This window comes from Pristis pectinata, chromosome 8, assembly GCF_009764475.1.
Source record: "Pristis pectinata isolate sPriPec2 chromosome 8, sPriPec2.1.pri, whole genome shotgun sequence".
In the NCBI taxonomy this organism is placed as follows: domain Eukaryota; kingdom Metazoa; phylum Chordata; class Chondrichthyes; order Rhinopristiformes; family Pristidae; genus Pristis; species Pristis pectinata.
In genome coordinates, this window is record NC_067412.1 from 87,759,336 (window position 1) to 87,772,544 (window position 13,209).

General features: G+C 41.0%; 1 protein-coding gene across 3 annotated transcripts in view; it reads right to left on the minus strand.

Moving 5' to 3' along the window:
• LOC127573055 (cytokine receptor common subunit gamma-like) overlaps nt 1-7,967 on the minus strand; it is a 38,712-nt gene extending 30,745 nt beyond the window's left edge. For 2 of the 3 annotated variants that reach the window (XM_052020856.1, XM_052020855.1), the window contains exon 1: nt 7,752-7,967. In XM_052020856.1, coding sequence (XP_051876816.1) covers nt 7,752-7,854 — 103 coding nt within the window. In that variant the 5' untranslated portion in view covers nt 7,855-7,967. The remainder of the gene's footprint in view (nt 1-7,751) is intronic. The other variant, XM_052020854.1, reaches the window with a different exon arrangement.
• Between the last annotated feature and the right edge of the window lie 5,242 nt (nt 7,968-13,209).

Consider the following 13,209-nt stretch of genomic DNA (forward strand, 5'->3'; position numbering starts at 1 on the left):
CTCCACTTTCTATCTTTACACAAACAATTTCTGTCGTGCTTTAGTGCTCTTGAAAAATAGTTTGGGAATTACTTTTGTCACAAGTAGTCCCATGACATACTCCAATGCCAGAATGGCAAGTTTTGCCCATGGTTCCTATTTAAGATGCTTATCAGAATGTACTCAGTTCCTTGGGAGCACAAGTAACCCATTCATGGTAAATCATATTTATTAGAGTTATAGAATCATAGTCATACAGCATAGAAACAGGGCCTTCAGCCCACCATTACTCAGAGAAGATGTTATTAAGCTTTCTGGGTCAAATAAGCTAACCAATGATCTGGTTGTGATCCATTAGAATTGACTCTAACACATGGATCTGCTGTTTCGCTGCAGTAAAACCATTAAATTAACAGAATGAAACAGTGATCAACTGCCAATTGAAGCTGATTAGGAAATAAGACTATGAGCTTTAAGTTAGCCAGTACAAATGTGGTTAATCTGTTGGCAATCTACTCCTCTTTGAGATGTAGGAAGATGCCCCATTCCAGTCACATATTCAACAGCTTGATTGCACTCATTTGTGGGACATTTTACAATCTAGTTCATTCTAATGAGTTTCCACAGAATCTTCGGCTTTGTATTACCCTGGCAAAATCAGGAATTGTCCATAATATTTTGGATACATTTTTTCAATTGCATCCCCAGTGAAACCTCAGGCTGCCATTGAGTCATAGAGTTGTACATCATAGAAACAGGCCTTTTGACCCATTGAATTTAGGCCAACCATGTTGCATGCATTAATTCCATATTCTTCTATGCCCTGCTCACTTAAGTATCTATCAAGATGTACTGGTCATCCACTATTTTAATCACATACTGTGACAGAACAGTGCACTTTTAACAACCAAATTGGATTGGGAAAGCCCAATTGGACTTCAAGTGTTTGGACTCTGCTCACCATATAAAGTCATAAATACTTGGGGTGGGGTGGGGGTGGGGAGGGGGGGTTTGGAATTTCCTTTTGCCTGTTTTGGGACATGGAACCAAAGTACACCTGAAATTGGACCTTGCATCTAATTAGCCATCAAATGGGCATCTGGCGGAAGCTTACTGACTCCTTAAAAAAAGATTGGCTTGATTGCCTCCTTTACAGTGGTCCATAGGTAGATTCAGAGGTAGTGAGGTGATTGGAAGGTGGGGTAGGGGAGGAGAGGCTGGCTGTGGAACCAGGAAGAGAATTTCTCCCAGCTCAAATTCCTAAGCTTGATCTGGTTGTGGTCCATCAGAATTGTGGCTACCACATGGATCTGCTGTTTTACTGCAGTAAAACCATTAAATTAATTGATTAAAACAGTGACCAATCGTCAATTGAAGCGGATTAGAAGATAAGATTGTGAGACAAATAATTTAGTGGTGACTTTCAGCAATCCTCAAGGATCACTAGTTAGGCCACATAAAGAACTGATTACTCAAAATACAGCAGGCCCTGCTCTAGCTGCCTTCATAGTAGGCCAGTTTTGGGAAACGGATCTCACCTCTGGAACATGCCCCTGTTTGCATAGGCACAGCACTTCAAACCTCAGTTTAGCTAAGGCCATGGATGGCACCTTCTACCATTACTAAAATGAGAGGCGCTGATCTGGTTGTGGTCCATCAGAATTTTGCACACTTACTGTGTGGGAATGTGTGAATGTATCGCTTTGGCAACTAGTTAAAATCTGCAAAACAGCAGTAGCGTTAACCAGTTTCCAGGCCTTTGACTATAACATATGGTTTTGCTAAATTTGGACTCACAGTAGTTTCTATCTTGGACACTAATGGCCAATACATTACTTTTGGTTGAAGTTTGATGCTGAATGCTGAATAATGAGTGACTGCAACACGTTTAACTGCAATTTAATAAGGAACAATTAACAATTGACCATTGAAAAATAGCTCTCTCTTCATAAAACATGAAGCACACTATACCAGTGCAATATTAATCAAGAATGAATGCTAGTTTTAGAATTGCTTCAGTCAGACTCTGACTTTCTGTCTGACTGTTAAAATCAGCTAAGTCAACATAGACTTTCTACCAAATCAGGACCTTGCAGTCTGTATGCTCTACAAAACTATAGTTAATTTGCCTATTAAGACAAAGAGGCAAAAGTTAATTTATTATTATTATTTAAATCAGATATGCTCAAAAACTCTCTTTAGCCCGAAATAAAGCGATACTTTGAATGCAAAATCAATTTACTTATTTAGAAAAAAGTCAAGTGATTAACAGCTGATTTTGATATTAATGTTGTAAGTCCAAGTCAATTGACCAAATATTAGATTCTATTCCATAACGGGTGTAAAGTGCAAGGAAAAGAATTGTTTCACAAGCAGCCTTGCTTGCTAGTCATTAGAAAAGATGCATTAAGTTTACCTGCATTGTCTCCAAATTCTCCCTTAGCTGTAGTTTAGGATCAGACGGAGGTTAAGAACTTTTGGTGTCATCAGTGCAAGCATTTTACTGCTTTGGTGAGAGCAATGAGCAGGGAGGGTAATCATTTTCAAATATGTTTCAAACTGGACACAATCCTGTAGTTGTTCTTTTGTAAGGCACATTTTATCCCATCTGTTGTGACACAGATATCACTTCCAACTGGGTGCCTTCCATTTTATCTGACAAAATGCTGGTCCAGACTCAAGGGCATCATTAGAGGAATTGCCCTTGGATCTTCTTCTTCCTTCTTTTTCTCAGGGAGGTCCTCGGGACTGAGGCTGACATAATTTCACTCCAGTTTTGTGGGTTCTGAGGTGACTAATGAGGCCAATATAGAAACCACAGTCTCTGCCGCATATGGGGCAGGTAATAGTTAATGGGGTAGCAAGTGGGTAGTTTGTGAGGTGGTGCATTCCTTCTGCTGCTTTTGTAGGGCCTCATGTTGACTCCTCTTGATCAGTCCCTGCCTTTCCAAGTGAACATAAATCCTGTCCCTGAGAATTTTTTTCCAATGATTTCCATACTATTGATGTAGGGTTCACCAGCCTGTAGTTTCCTGGCTTATCCCTACTGCCCTTTATGAATAAGGCAACAACATTAGCTATCCTCCAGTATTCTGCTACTTTAACTGTGGCTAATGAAGATGCAAAAATCTCTGTTAGAGTGCCAGCTGTCTCCTCACTTGCTTCCCATAGCATCCCGGGATAGATCCTGCCGGGCCCTACCTGTGTCATTATATCTCCATCCTTCCTGACACAGATATGTTCCAGAATATCAGTGAAAATCTCCTCTAACTCTTCATCCTTCACATCCTGGTGAATGCCAATAAGAAGCATTCATTTAAATTCCCACTCACATTCCCTGGCTCCACACATTGATTTCCCTTCTGGTCCCTGAAAGGACCTACACCTTCCCCAGCTATTCTCTTGCTTTGAATTCTCCTTAATCCTGCTTTCCAAGGTCATTTCATGTCCTCTTTTTGCCCTCCTAATTTCTTAAGTCTGTCCCACATCCCCAATAAACTTCAAAGTACTCACTCGATACTAAATGCCAATAACTGATATGTGCTTCCTTCTTATTTCTGGACAAATCTTCAATTTCCTTTGTTAACCAAGGTTCCCTAACTTTGGCATCTTTGTTTCTTACCCTTGAAGGGACATGCCAACTCTGAACTCTTACTATCTCACCTTTAAACACCTCCCACTTATCAGATGTTGTTTTTCCCTTTAGCAGTTGGTCCCAATCTATTTTTGCCTGGTCCTGTTGAAATCAGCCCTCCCCCAGTTTTAAGACCTTAATCTCAGACCAACTTCATCTTTCTCTATGACTACCTTGAAACTTAACAAACTATGGTCGCTGTTTCGGAAGGGTCCACAGACACTTCCACCACTTGCCCAACTTCATTTCCTAAAATTAGGTCGAGTACAGCCCTTTTGCTTGTAGGCCTCTCTGCCAAACTGCTTTAAAACCCCTCTTTAAACTGTATTAGTTTATGAATTCCACCCCATCTAAGCCCCTTACACTGAGGCAATCCTGGTCAATATTGGGAAAGTTAAAATCCTCCACTAACTCAACAAAGACATTTAAAGAGGAGGCACAAGAACTGAAGGTGCTGAAAGCTGGAGCAACACACAAAGTGCTAGAGCAACTCAGCAGGTCAGGCAGCATCTGGAAGGAATGTTTAGTGCCCTGGATGGTGGTGAGGGAGGAGATGTAGCGGCAGGTGTTACACCTTTATGTGGTTACAGGGGAAGAATGGCTGGGGGGGAGGGGGATGGCTGGGGAGGGATGAGAGGACAAGGGAGTGATCCCTATGGAGAGTGGAGAGGGGAGGGGAGGGGAAGATGTGGCTGATGGTGGGATCCCGTTGTAGATGGTGGAAGTTGCAAAGAATGATGTGTTGGATGCATAGGCTGATGGGGTGGTAGGTGAAGGCAAGGGGAACTCTATCCCTGTTCTGCCTGGCGGGGGGGGGGGGGTGGATGGGGGTGAGGGCAGACATGTGGGAAATAGAGGAGATGTGGGTGAGAGCTCCATCAATAGCAGTGGGGGAGAAACCCCATTTTCTGAAAAAGGAGGACATCTCAGATGTCCTGGAGTGGAAGGCCTCATCTCGAGAACAGGTACGGCAGAGACAAAGGCACTGAGAAAAGGGAATGGCATCCTTGCAAGTAACAGGCGGGAAGAGTCATAGTCAAGGTAGCTGTGGGAGTCAATGGGTTTGTAGTGGATGTCGGTGGATAATCTGACTCCTAAAATGGAGACAGAGAGATCAAGAAAGGGGAGAGAGGTGTCGGAGGTGGAGCAAGTGAATTTGAGAGTGGGTGGAAGTGGTAGTGAAGTTGATAAAATTGATGAGCTCCGCACAGGTACAGGAAGCAGCACCAGTGCAGTCGTCAATGTAGCGGAGAAAGTTGGGGAGTGGTACCCGGGTAGGTTTGGAACATGGACTGCTCCACATAGCCAACGAAAAGGCAGCCATAACTGGGGCCCATGTGAATGCCCACGGCTACACCTTTGGTTTCGAGAAAGTGGGAGGAGCCAAAAGAGAAGTTGTTGAGGCGAAGCACAAGTTCTGCCAGATGGACGAGGGCACTGATGGAGGGGAACTAGTTGGATCTGTTTTCCAGAAAGAAACAGAGAGCCCTGAGGCCTTCCTGATGGGGGGGGGGGGGGGGCAGAAGTATCCAGGGACTAAATGTCCAAAGTGGAAATGAGGCGGTCAAGGCCTGAGAACTGAAAGTTGTTGAAATGGTGGAGAGCATGCGAGGTGTCATGGGTGTAGGTGGGAAGGGACTGGACCAGGGGGCACAAGATGAAGTCAAGATATGAGGAGATGAACTTGGTACGGCAGGAGCAGGCAGAAACAATGGACCTACCACGGCAGTTTTGTTTGCGAATCTTAGGTAGGAGGTAGAAACAGGCAGTGTGAACAATATGGTTGGAGGCTGAGGAGGGGAGATCTCCAGAGGCAATGACGTCCCTGATGGTATGTGAGACAGTGACCTGGGGATCATCAGTGGGGTCCTGGTCCAGGGGAAGGTAAGTGGAGGTTTCTGAGAGCTGCCTTCTGGCCTCTGCAAGGTAGAGGTTAGATTGATAAAATCCCCCAATAAATCAATAAAAACAGATATTTGGCTACGGAAATGTGCAGGGATCTGCTCATTGGCTCCTACCCTTTTACCTGTAAATCAATAAAATATTTGGTGCAACTTTATCATCTGTCACATCACATTTGACACTTTAAACCTCAATGGCTTGAGCAAAGCATACTTCCAGTGTGTAGATTTATTGCCTACCCTTAAGCCCCAACATAGATTCATAGAAATTTACTGTACGTAAGGAGACCATTTAGCTCCTCATATCCATGGCAGCCAAGGAAAAACTATTGAGATTAATTCTACTATCCATTTTCAGTCTGTAGAGTTGTAGGTTGGATCATGTCCAGTGGTCATCCAAGAATTTCTCAAATGTGATGAGGGTTTCTGTCTCAATGACCTTTTCAGATGCTCTCCACTCCTTGGGTGAAAGATGTTTTCTTTACTACTTCCCCCCCCCACCAAACTCTAATCCTCCTTTCAATTACATAGTTCTATGCCCCTCAGTCAATGAGCTCACTACAATGGAAGTAAGTCTATCATGTTTGGCATGTCTCATAATTTTATAAGACTCAATTAAGCCTTCTTTCAGCCTCCTCTGTTCCAAAGAAAACAATCCCATGACTAACTGTCTGATATATATCCATGATTAATGTACTTTCACAATGTACTGAAACAATTTTTAACTTAATAAAACTTAATCATGCATGGCCTTCAGGCACTCAGGCACAAGGATAGCTTCAACAACTAGAATTGTTTTATGCTTTTTTCAGGGCTTGTCTTTGAATACTATCCCCCTTCCCCATCCCACCCCAACATCCTGCCACCAACCCCTCTCCTCCCCCCCAATCCATCACCCTCCTTCCTTTCCTTGGTAGTACTTAAAGAAAGCTTAATTCTTCTTACAAATCTTAATCACAAATTTTATATTCAGGGAGTCATACAGCACTGCAAGTAGTATCCTTCAGTACCTCATTATTACTGGTAGGATATTCAACTATTTGCAGGCGTCATTCTCAACCAATCCTGACCATAAAGAAAATCTACAGAATAACCAGAGACGTTAGGGTGGCAATGTCTTAGCTGATAGCATTATATGCAATATGCAATTTTTAAGAATTTCTTATGTTCTACATTCATTTTTATGAACAGTTTGCTAACGCGATACATAATGACAATGAAATATTGGCTCCAACCTTCTGTTCTATAATTCACTAAACACATTAATTATTGATGAAAGTTAACCTTTTATTAACTGGGTCATCCTCTCAGTAGGGAAGTGAAATATTCATATGATCTAAACTTTGGTTCATCCAGGCAGCTAGAGGTAATGACACTGGGCTAGTAAACATACGTTGTGAAAGGGAATTCATTAACATTTCTGGTAACTGCCATGTTACGGCTGTATCAAAAACAAAGCATGAAATTGTTGAATAACTGCATAAACTTAACCGGTTGACTAATGGAAAGGGAACTTGCCCTACTCTGTTTGGCCCGCGAGGCAATTCTTAATATCATCAAGGCACATGGCGATGGTTAGTAAATGCTGCCTCACAAGGATAGTCCATTAAACAAGGACCAATAAAGAAAATAACCAGGTCTATAGTTTGGATTGTGTCCAAGTAAAATACATAAACAACTTTGAAGGGGCAAATAACACTCAACAGAACACAAGTTAGTACTTTCCCATTCTATTTATGGATATATATCAACTAATATCAAGTTTTCTAATAAATTGATTAAACTTGCTTTCAACTCCTTGGCAGAAATTTTTCCTTGCTCTGTAGTCACTAAAAATGTGATTACTTATCTGAGATTAATTTCCTCTAAAATCACTCAGATTAATCATAAGACAATCATGTTTTATGGTTTTGGAACTATGTGCAAGGGGAGAATATGCTTTTGTGTATTTCTTGTAATTCTGTTTCCATTAAACAGTATTTAAGTATTGCCCTTCCTGACAGATGCAGCACCTTTGATTGTGCCGTTGATAAGTGAAAAATCAAACATGTAACATGAATACTTTAACACAAGTTAAAAACACCAGTTAGGAAATTCAAATGTCTTTTTTTAACTATATGTTTTAGGTTGTGTATCAGAAGAACAATGTCTAAATTCGGTAGCAGGAAAAACATCCTTCAAAATGTTTCCTTCCTGATAGCTTAAAATAAAATGTAGAAAAATAACAGAAGACTCACCATCTGAGAGCACGCTGTATGGCACATTAAATAAAACAATTAACCAGATCGAGGAAACCAGCTTTGGTAATACCTTTCCCTTCAATGAGTATCGACTGGCCATTTTGTGACTGCCGCAAAATTCTAGTGGATTCTCAAACAATGCACATTTTTAATTCCATTCTAAGGCGGAGCTGCATTCATTCGTTCTATTCTGTGGTCTGATAAAAGACTTCTGATATAGGCTGAGTTGAACAGTTTCCTTCTCCTTACTCTGTCACTTCCTTTGTAACGTTTCCTGTGTCTTGTCGTAGGTGGTGAATGCATACGCCATTTCATATAAGATGTTTCCAGGTAGCAGTGCGGTATGATGTAACAGTTGGAACGATGGTCATTATTTCCTCCTCTACACCCAACTCATCATCAAGATTGTGAGTTGGATATAGGTGAAAAATATTAAAAAGCTCAAGTACTCTTGCAAACTTGAAATAAGTATTTTCTAAGCATGCAGTCCTGCAGCAGAGCTTGAAGCCAATAGGCCAATCATACACAGACTAATATTAGAAAGAGCTCTCCAATTAGTTCCATGACCCTGCTCTTTTTTCAAAATTTACCAAGGTTTTCCGATTCAAGTTTATTAGCAGTTCAGTTCAGAAGTTATTATTCACTCTGTTTTCATGGCCCTTTCAGATAATGCATTGGAGACCAGAAACATTTTCTCAATTCCCCCTGGCTCTTCGACCAGTTTTCTTAACAGCCATTTCTCTGGGTACCTGCAGCTACCCAGCTACTCCATCCTAACCCCGTGGTTTGAACACCTCCAATGATTTTCGCCTTAAGGAGAACAATCTCCGTTATTAGCTAGTTAGTCCATGCGTTTATGGAACAATACTACCTGACAGCGATGTGGTTGCAAACCCTTGGGACCAGGGCATAACATATCACATTGCAGAATAAGTTGGGTGAAATTAAAGTGGACGGAGGCATTTTATTTTCACTTTGAGCAAGTTGCCTTGTCTTTTTTACAGTCCCAATTATTAGAGTCAGTAACAGTGTCTGGATATTGAAATGTATTCTAATTACATATATCAAACCACAAGAGGCAGAAAGTGGGAACTTTCAGCTTCCTTTGGGATGAAGCAAGCTGAAAATGGAAAATTGTTCCTCTCCTGAATCATTTGAATGGCTGCACAGTGGTACAGCTAATAGAGTTGCCTCCTCATAATTCCAGAGACCAGGGTTCAATTCTGGTCTCTGGTGCTGTCTGTATGGAGTTTGCATGGCCTCCCTGTGATGCTGTTGGTTCCTCTGGGTGCTCTGGTTTCCTCCCATGTCCCACGGACGTGTGGATTGGTTGATTAATAGCCACTAAAAATTGCCCCTAATGTGCAGATGAGTGGTAGAATCTGGGGAGTTGATGGAAATGTGGATAAAATAGGATTAGTGTAGAATTAATGTTTGATGATTGGCAATGGACGAGATGGGCCAAAGAATCTGTTTCTGTGCTGAATGACTATTTGGATGAGTTTGTTCTTACATATCCTTTAAGCAAAGTGTTCTGATACGTGTATTTCCAATAAAAGTCCTTGTATGTTGTTTTATTTTGATCCTAAGGAACAGTCGTTGTAGCAGTATCTGTTGTGATATAATAATTGATAAAATTTAAACATTGCAGAAATCCAATGACTGAGCAAATAAGAAAATGAGTTGGGAACTCATTCCTTAGTTTCTACCTGGTGTAACCATGCCTAATATCAATGCTGAATACCACCTGAGATTATGCAATCTCCCCTTATAATTTTACCATTATGCTCCATTCTGGTAACTCAATGCTGCAATCCCTCCAAGGCTTTCCCAAGTCTCGGTGCCCAGAACTTTGCACAGTACTCCATGTATGTGATAACCAACCTCCCTATGGAAGTAAAGTAACTTCTGCCTCTTGTATTTTTGTATTCTATTGACTGCTTTGATTATTTTCTGTGTATCCATTACATTTTAATGATCTTTTGTGTATGTTTAGACAAGCACTTTTTTGAATGTTTCACCATTTAGAAAATATTCCGAACTATCCTTTATAGGACCAACATAGACAACATCACAAATTAAGAGACCAAAGTATTTGGAGGAAGTCTCAATCATTTATCATAGATTGAGAAATGGCTGTCCCATAGAAAAGTGGAACAAATGGAATGAATAGTTCCTTTTCAGGCTGAAGTGATGTAACTAGCGGAATACCACAGGGATCGGTTCTCGACCCTCAGTTGTTTACTATTTACATTAATGACCTGGAAGAGGGAATTGAGTGTAAGGTTTCCAAGTTTGCAGATGATATGAAAATAGACGGAAGGGCACGTTATGATGAGGACATTATGATTCTGTAACAGGATATAGATAGATTGAATGACTTGAAGAAAACCTGGCAAATGGAGTTTAATGTTGGGAAGTGTGAGGTGAAGCATTTCAGTAAGAGGAATCAAAAGGTGGATTATTATCTAAATGGAGAGAGATTGCAAATGAGTGGAATTTGGAGGGATCTAGGTGTTCTCGTGCATGAATCACAAAAAATTGGCAGGTAGGTCCAACAAATAGTTAGGAAGGCACAAGGCATGTCGGCTTCTTTTACAAAATGGTTGGGGTTTAATAATAGGGAGGTTTTGTTACAGTTGTCTATGGTGTTGGCGAGGCCACACCTATAATTCTGTGCACAGTTTTTGTCCCCTTACCTAAAAAAGGATATAGTAGCAATAGAGATAGCGCAAAGATTGACCAGGCTAACTCTTTTGAGAAAATTTGAAAGATTATAGTTAGTGCATCTGCAATGTTCTCACCTACTTTCTTTAAAGTGGAATGGAACCCAACAAGCCCTAAGAGTCTTTTGTTCTTTAGTGCTGGTATAATGTTATTTTGCTTATGATAATTCTGATGAACTCCACCCTAGTTCATCATTAGTTTCTACGCCATCCTCTTTCTTCACTGCAAACTATGATATATAGAACAGGAACAGGAACAGGCCCTTTGGTGCACAATATAATAATGATTCAACATGCCCATCATTTCCTTGTTTTATGATCTTTCTTATCAATTTTTATGGGGATCACATTTCTCCGCTCTTTCCTACCGTAAGTGTAAAAATTGTTTGAGGTAATTTTGATATCCCTTGAAAGTTTATTTTCATACTCCCTTTTTGTGGTTCTTGTGTGCCTAGCCATTGGATCCATAGCACCTTTTTTCAGCCTTATGACATTGAAAATCAATTTAATCCAGTGTTGTGTCTGAAGGCTCTTCCATTTGGAGCTTCCATCTGGGTGAGCAAGTACTGAAGAGAAAGTTCCAATCATCCTTTATTAAAGGTGAACAACACTCCACTAACAGTAATGGGTGATACAACTTTGCACCATATGATGCAAAGTCTGTGAAGGTATGTTTACACAATAGAAAGCAATGGCCTTAATGTGGGTAAATGGGATTAGTATAAATGAATGTGATGGTTGATGTGCACTGAAGAGCTTGTTTCTATGCTGTATGATTCTAAGTTTAGTATTTCTCTTTTCAATGTTCAACTTCGATGTTGATCATTTGTTTAACATTATTAGATAAATATCTACATGAGCTTTTATCAATTACTTTATCAATGGCCTTGTCTACTCATTTTATTAAATCTCCAAGAAGTCTATAAGGTTGCATGTGCTTGAACTCCTCATTTGAAATATAAACAGAGAATATTGGAAATAGCAGGTTAGGCAGCTTCTGTGGAGGGAGTAACTGAGTTAACGACCTTTCATTAGAACTGAGAAGAATTTTGAATGGAACAAGTTTTAAGTTATAGAAAAAGGAGGCGAGGAGCAGAGAGAATGAAAGGGAAGGTCTGTGATAGAATGGAGACCGGGGGGAGCTGAATGGAACAAGTGGTGGTGCTGGCTGAACGAGATTGGTAAAGGTGTATCTGGGGGAGGAATAGTGCTTCATGGGATGAGCCCAAAGACCTGTCTGGCTTTCACCGCCATCGTTCCAACAAAACTCAACATAACCCCGAGATTAGCACCTCACTTTACAACTGTGCATTACAGCCTTCAGGATTCATCACTGAATTCAACAGTAGCAGTTAGCATAATGCCTTACAGTGCCAGAGACCCGGGTTCAATTCCGGCCACTGTCTGTAAGGAGTTTGTACGTTCTCCCCGCATCTGCATGGGTTTCTTCCGGGTGCTCCAGTTTCCTCCCACATTCCAAAGACGTACAGGTTAGGAAGTTGTGGCTATGCTATGTTGGTACCAGAAGCATGGCGACACTTGCAGGCTGCCCCCAGAACACTCTATGCAAAAGATGTATTTCACTGTGTGTTTCGATGTACATGTGACTAATAAAGATATTATCTTATCTAATAGGACAAGCAGTCTTGAATCTCACATTTCCAGCATTCTTTTTATTTCCTCCTCTTCTGGTATTTCAGATTTCATTCCTTACTTACACCGGCAGTCACACCTTTCACCACTCGGGTGCTACCAGTCCCAATCAGTCCTCGTGATCTCTATCCAATCAAAAACCTTCCCCATTGTACACTCCGCCTCCCCCCCCCCCACACTTTTTTTCCCTGCAACTTAAAACTTGTTCCATTTCTAACTTGTCGATCAAACTTTAAGATACTTCTTGACCTGCTGAGTATTTCCTGCATTTTTGTTATTTTATTTCAGATTTCCAGCATCTTCAGTATTTTGCTTTTGGATTACTCCGATTTTGAAATCTATGCTATTTACTATCTTTTTTTAAATATCACCTTTGGATGAAGATTTCAGTATCTTTCCTACCACTGATAATAAGTAAATTGGTTTATAGTTTCCTGAACTGGTTCCAGTTCCCTTTTTAAATATATTAGAAAAGATAGCTGTCTGTCAGTCTGTCGGAGACTCATGCCTTATCAGCGAGGATAAATTACCTTCCTGCTGGTGGTAGTGGAGTTCGGGAACGCGCTAACTGAAGGGGCGGTGTTGCAAAAACACCCATCACTTTTAAAATTCCCTTAAATATACACTTCATGCGCTCGAACCAAGACATGGAACGTGCTATTGGACTAGCGGTAGTTGTCCTCTTGCAGGCAGTACACAATGGCCTCCTTCAGTGCTACAATTTTCTATGGTTTTTATGTGCTTCGCCCATCGGTTTCACTTTTTAGTATGACAGCTTATTGTCAGGGTACAGTGCGTGCTGCTGAAAACTCAAAACGTGCTTGAGTTATTAGAGAGGGTTGATGAACCTACCCTGGGCGCTGGCACTTTCTCCTCTGAAATATAATGATCATTCGCATCATAACATACAGGGAACTAAATTAGCACAGAATCAAAAGATGAAACCCAGAATCCAGCCAGAATTGGTGTATAATATCGCAGCCGCCCGTCATTGGCCGCTTCAGTTTGCAACACTCCCAACATTCTGGAACGCTCGGCGCGTGCTCCATTAGAGGATTGCGCGGATTGGTCAGGAC